Raw genomic sequence first — 6727 nt, forward strand, 5'->3', positions numbered from 1 at the left:
TATTTAGCCTATGTATTTATTTATTTTTTTATGTAATCTGTGTGTTTTCAGTGATTCTAGAGTCAAGTTAAGGAGAAATAATGTTTTTTTAAAGTGCTTATTAAATGAAAACTTATCAATGTTAAAGGGTTAGTTCACCCAAAAATGAAAATAATGTCATTTATAACTCTCCCTCATGCCGTTCCACACCCGTAAGACCTTCGTTAATCTTCGGAACACAAATTAAGATATTTTTGATTAAATCCGATGGCTCAATGAGGCCTCCAATAGCCAGCAATTACATTTCCTCTCTCAAGATCCATTAATGTACTAAAAACATATTTAAATCAGTTCATGTGAGTACAGTGGTTCAATATTAATATTATAAAGCGACGAGAATATTTTTTGTGCACCAAAAAAAAAAACAAAAAAAAAACGACTTATATAGTGATGGCCGATTTCAAAACACTGCTTCTTGAAGCTTCGGAGCGTTATGAATCTTTTGTGTCGAATCAGAGGTTCGGAGCACCAAAGTCACGTGATTTCAGCAGTTTGGCGGTTTGACACGCGATCCGAATCATGATTCGACACAAAAGATTCATAACGCTCCGAAGCTTCCTGAAGCAGTGTTTTGAAATTGGCCATCACCATATAAGTCGTTATTTTGTTTTTTTGGCGCACCAAAAATATTCTCGTCGCTTTATAATATTAATATTGAACCACTGTACTCACATGAACTGATTTAAATATGTTTTTAGTACATTAATGGATCTTGAGAGAGGAAATGTCATTGCTGGCTATGGAGGCCTCACGGAGCCATCGGATTTAAACAAAAATATCTTAATTTGCGTTCTGAAGATGAACGAAGGTCTTACGGGTGTGGGACGGCATGAGGGTGAGTAATAAATGACATTATTTTCATTTTTGGGTGAACCAACCCTTTAAATCATAATCAGATTTAATTTTAGTTTTTCGCAGCGTTTTCCCGCCATCTAGTGTTCATGAAGCGTATTGCAGTAAACTAATCGGATGTTTTAATCAAATCCATAAATGATTTACGCCTATATTTATTATATATTATTTTGTTTGCAAGAAGGAAATTTTTCATCCTGGAGATTTAGATTTGATCATCCTCTCTCTTTGCCACTTGACTGAAACTCTATAACTGGTTTCCTAGCAACCACTACAGACAAGTGTACTGGTCTGACAACAAACATCAAAGCCAGTTTTTCAGCACTACTGTATGTCAGTCAGCGTGTGTATGTGATTGTTATGGAGGAGAGGTGAGTGGCGTTTCTTAACTTTACAAATGCCTAATAATGTCTGAGAACATCGATTCTAATATTCAGAAAGACCCTTTCTCATTTAGAATGGAGAATTATGAGAAGTGTGCCAGAAGAATTCAGTCATATTGGAGATCGTTTAGGGACAGACGGCTCTTCAAACTCATGATGAAAACTCTACGCTCTGCAGTAAGTTCAAAGACTATAGAATTACACAAGACGCATCACTCGTATTGTTCTGAATGGGAGAAAGTGCAACGCGCATTATGGCGGAATAAGTCCCGCCTTCTAGATAAGAGCCAATCGCCGATTGGTAAAGTTATCGGCGTTAGAAGCTCCGGTTCCTATAGAAACAGTCAGACGCGCGCCTCCGAAATGAGGAACAAGAGACGCGCATTTAGGACTGCGCATGCGCACTAGCTTTATCCAGCCTGGAAAATACCGTTTTTTGTCATGATTCGAGCATTTAGAAACAAAATTTATGAGACAGTTAGTTGTCAGATTTCATTAATACTTTCAAATATGAAATTTAATTGAAAGCTTTGCAAACAGCTTTGGAGAATTTGATGTTTCCCCAGTCAAAGAGATAGGAGCTGCACTTGAACGCCCGAGAGGCGTTTCAAAGATGGCCGCCGAGTGAAATGACTTGTCTTAAAGGGACTTTGGTAAGTTCCTTATGTAGCCCCGCCCCTTTTCAGCGCTGCGCGCGCTCATTGTGTTCTGTCTTCCGGTTTGTTTTCTACAGTGTGCAGGTAAGATCTTATGGATTTATGAATGAACGGCTCGTTTTTAAATCTTCCCAGTCTACTGACATTTGTGACATCCGCTTCAATGCTCATTATAACCTTCGTTAACTCTACAATAAGTAAATACATTTCAAATTGCTGATAAATTTCACTGTAGTTATAAAGAAGCGCAAGTAACACATTGAATTAGCTTCACCCCTTGTCACCCCTTTTTGAGCATAGATCTGAACGTAAATGGTGAAAGCACTTTAAAAATGAAAGTGTAAAAACGTTATAGAAGTGTAAGTTTACTGTAAAGCAAATGTGATGAACTGAACATCTTTTATACAAAATATATATTTTACAGAAAAATTTGGACTCTAAAATTGCTAGAAAATCAAAGCCATATGTCAAACCAAGTCATGTTACAAAGGAGAATTAAAAAAAAGAAAAAGGATAGGACAATATTTGGCCAAGGTACTGTATGACTATTTGAAAATATGGAATCTGAGGGTGCAAAAAAATCAAAATATTGAGAAAATCGCCTTTAAAATTGTCCAAATGAAGTCCTTAGCAATGCATATCCACTCACAAAAATACATTTTTGATACATTTACGGTAGGAAATTTACAAAATATCTTCATGGAACATTATCGTTTAATATCCTAACAATTTTTGGCATAAAAGAAAAATCGATAATTTTGACCCTTACAATGTATTGTTGGCTATTACTACAAATATACCCGTGTGACTTATGACTGGTTTTGTGGTCCAGGGTCACATATATTGGTAAAATGCACTCCAATAATCAAAAATTTTTACAACATTGAAAAATCATTTTTTGCAGTGCAGTAAATAGGCCTATGCAACGATCTCAATGTTTGTCACTTTCAAAAGCACTACATACTTTTTCCACCAGTTACTCAGGCCCCAAATTCATCTGTTTTACTGTAAATCAAATGTATTTATTAGATTACATTCCTTTCTGCACTTTTATTATAATAAACTTTATCAAGTGTGTATACGTCACAGGAACAGTGTCCGGCTTTGACAGTTCTGCATCATCTCAGTCCCAGAGAAGCCGAACTCCTGAAAGACCCCAGTCTAAAGTGCAAGATCCGATTCAGGTAGGTGTATTTCATATAAACGCTAATCAAGCAGCATTGTGGGGCAGCAAATGTTAAAATAATAATAATAATAATAATAATTCTGTTGCCCAGAATGTGTCACAGATAAATTTAAGTACAATTAAATCAATCTTTGCATCAGATTGCCTGTCCATTGCTTATCAGAATCATAACTGCAACCTGTTTGCATCTTGCAGGATAGGAAAAATATAACATGATTTCTTAATTTTTTAAAAAGCAGGGAGACTGAGGCTAGTTGTCACAGAAGTGGAAATGTTCAATGGGTTTTCTGTAGATTTTAATGTTTTTGTGTCTGACTTTCAAAAATAAATCTTCTCTAAAAAAATATTTACTAATAAAATATGTGACAACTTGCCCCGGTCTCCTTTATATAATATTATTTCTGTTCAGGTTTGCAGGCCCTCGATTTCCACCTTCTGTTGTGTTCAAGATTTTCCACACTGGAGGAGGACGACACTATCTGTCTGGCCAAAAAGCCTTTGCTCCCTCCAACCAGGTCATGGATACTTGTCCAGTCTATCCATTTTAGTAAAGATACTGTTATAGTTTTTATTCATATTTTGAATTCGTTTTTTTTTTTTTTTTCATTTTCCATTTTAATTTTAGTTAAATTTTTAGTCATTTTATTGTTTTTGTCATTTTTTTGTAGCTTTTGTTTTTAAATATATCTATATATTTAATAAAATAAGAAATCTTATAGTCTTGGATCAGTTCAGTTTATTCTCGTGCATCTTATTTTTTTTGTGTAAACATAAAACTATTTTCTATGGCAGTCCATTCCGCTAAAAAATCATGTCATAATTATGACATAAAAAGTTGAAATTATGACTAAGTCAGAATTATGAGATAAAAAGTCAAAATTATGACAGTAGACAATCATAATTATGACATAAAAAGTGAGATTAAAATGTCGAAATTATGATTTAAAAAGTCAATGATGGCAAAAAGTTATGAGAAGTCTTAAAAAACAAAATTGTCAAAATTATGACAAAGTTAGAAGAATTATGAGATTAAAAGTTCAATTTTTTATCTCATAATTGTGGCTGTTTAAGTTATAATTTTGGCTTTTTATCTCATAATTACGACTTTTTAGGTCACAATTTTGACTTTTATCTCATAACTACAACTTTTTTTCTCATAATTTTAACTTTTTTATTTCATAATTACAACTATTTATCTCATAATTATGACCTTATATGCCATAATTTTGACATTTTTATACCATAGTTATGACTTACCAGAGCATGATTTTTTACTTATGTGGCAGAAATGGGCTCCCATATTTTTACTACGAGAGCAAAAATACATGCATTTTAATTATTGCGTATTATGTGTGTCTACATCAACAGGCCACAGCAGACACCTGCAGAATGATGGGAAACAGAGCATTTATGGATCTCATTTCAGTGAACGAGATTCACAAAGCCGCTGTTGAACCACAAGACTTGATTTGCATGAGAGACTATATGCAGGTAGAGAATAAACACCCTTCAAACTATTTCACAACTCGATTTCAGTGAAGTGATCATGCGTTTGTGTTCATCCTTTTCTCCCACTCAGTATTCCAGCCACATGGACGAGCTTCCAGCACGTCTAGGTGGCAGAGAAAACGGATGGAGGTTCCTGTCTCTAAAGGTGCTATCCCGGGACATTATGCTCAGAGAGCCTGGAAAGAGATGTTTTGGTGTAGGCAGACTGAATACGGTCTTGCCGTTAAGACATCTTGCCCGCTCTGATTTTTCCGGACAGCAGCTCTCGCACAGGTATTCAGTTTCATCTTGCATTAGTCTCTAACAAACGTCTCACTCTCAAACCCCAAACAAACCAAATGTCATAGTTAAAGAACAATATTTCTCAACTCAGTATGTTTTTAACTCTTTTAACCTTATTTTGATGTGTCCAGAGGTTTTCTGACCTCCACACGACGCTCTGCCCGCGCTCAAAACACTTCAGCTCACAAGAGACGACTCTACGGCCTGCCTAAGACTGAAAGAGTATGTTACATTTTAAGATATAATTTTTGCATCTGTCTAAACATATGAAGTTTCCCATCATTTTTAATGCCAATCAACTCTACGTTGAAATAATAGGTGTAGAAACAATTTTCACTCAGAAATTGCTAGTAAATTACATGTAAACCATGATTTCATTTTAAGAGAGGAAGATGGTAATGTTGAATTAGGCTTTGAAGACATATAGAGCTGGGTGTCATCAGCATAACAATGAAAGTTTATACTGAATTTGTGGAAGATTTGTCCTAAAGGCAATAGATAAATAATAAACAGAAGAGGGCCCAAAACCGAGCCCTGAGGCATGCCACTAGTAATTCAAGATTTGAAATTTTGAATTTGAAAGAACTGAGTCCGACCTGATAAATACGATCTAAACCAATCAAGAGGAATACCAGTGATTCCAATGAAAATCAACCTCTCCAATAAAATACTGTGTGAAATGGTATCAAAAGCTGTAATAGTGGATTTAACATCAATATTTAAAGTCTAATGTTTTTAATGAATTTTTTCTGTGGGACCAAACCTGAGTTGCTCTCCATTTCCAGGTGTTAGATGAACATATGAACAGCATTAATAACCATGACATGAAGAAACAGAACGGGACAACTGAGAAATGGGGCATCAAGATAGTTCTTCCATTAGTTGAGACTGAAGACTATGACGACAACTCATCTGAGTCTGAATGGGAGGAAGAGGCTGAGAAACTGTGCAACTGGTCTAAACAACTGGATATAGATGCTGTCAAAACACCTGAGCTCATTTAGATGGAGAAACAATGTTTTACACTAGTAGAAGCCTTGATTAAAGGTTGCATTTCAGTTAAAACTTCAAACTTTTATTGCATTATTCTGAGAAATTTAGTTGGCAATTAAAATATTAACTGTGCAACTGGTTAAAAACAACTGAATATAGATGCTGTTGAAACACAAGTTCATGTAGATGGAAAAACAATGTTTTATACTAGTACAGGCCCTGATTTAAGTATATACTACAAACCTTTAGTGCATTATTCTGAGAATTTTAATAGGCAGTTAAAATGTAAATTTTTTTATCAGTACTTTGCATTTGTAGTTTTGGGTTAATGGCTTCATTTGACTATGATAAACAACATATGGTGACACTATTTGAACATTTGGGCTCTTTTGCTTGAATCCACCTTTCATACTTCATGCATGTGCACTCGAAAGACATCCATCCAAAAAAACAGATGGAGGTGACATACTACACATGTACGGTAACCTCATTTTTGTAATTCTCATGAAAAAATACACCACATGCAACAAGCCAAGCATGCATGATCAGAAAATTATTTTTTCACTAAATATGGATTAAAACAAAAAATATATTTTGATTAGGGATTAGAGAAAGGGATGATGAAACACCCGGGATATTTTATAATAAATTGCCTGTTTTTCAGTTGTGATATTGTTATGAATTAACTGATATGATTTCATCTAATATATTAAGACGTGAAGTGGAAACGCAGTGCATGGAATGACCCAACCGCTGTTCACTTTTAAGGGCCAAAACAATGAAAACATACATCTTTACTATGCTTCCTTCGGTCAGTGAAGGTTAAA

General features: G+C 34.9%; 1 protein-coding gene across 1 annotated transcript; it reads left to right on the forward strand.

Annotated features, from left to right (window-relative positions):
- Positions 1-970: 970 nt before the first annotated feature.
- Positions 971-6521, forward strand: c5hxorf58 (chromosome 5 CXorf58 homolog). Its single transcript, XM_051893058.1, has 7 exons — positions 971-1451; positions 3020-3114; positions 3526-3631; positions 4485-4607; positions 4696-4898; positions 5039-5129; positions 5693-6521. Exons 1-7 carry the CDS (start codon positions 1299-1301, stop codon positions 5909-5911), a joined length of 990 nt encoding a protein of 329 aa, XP_051749018.1. The 5' UTR covers positions 971-1298; the 3' UTR covers positions 5912-6521.
- Positions 6522-6727: the final 206 nt, after the last annotated feature.

This window comes from Ctenopharyngodon idella, chromosome 5 (genome assembly GCF_019924925.1).
Source record: "Ctenopharyngodon idella isolate HZGC_01 chromosome 5, HZGC01, whole genome shotgun sequence".
In the NCBI taxonomy this organism is placed as follows: Eukaryota; Metazoa; Chordata; class Actinopteri; order Cypriniformes; family Xenocyprididae; genus Ctenopharyngodon; species Ctenopharyngodon idella.

Coding starts and splice junctions, on each gene's coding strand:
- c5hxorf58 (XM_051893058.1), top strand. CDS start 1,299: ATGTCTGAGAACATCGATTCTAATATTCAGAAAGACCCTTTCTCATTT. Junction 3,115..3,525: donor AAGTGCAAGATCCGATTCAG/GTAGGTGTATTT, acceptor ATTTCTGTTCAG/GTTTGCAGGCCCTCGATTTC. Junction 5,130..5,692: donor GCCTGCCTAAGACTGAAAGA/GTATGTTACATT, acceptor CTCCATTTCCAG/GTGTTAGATGAACATATGAA.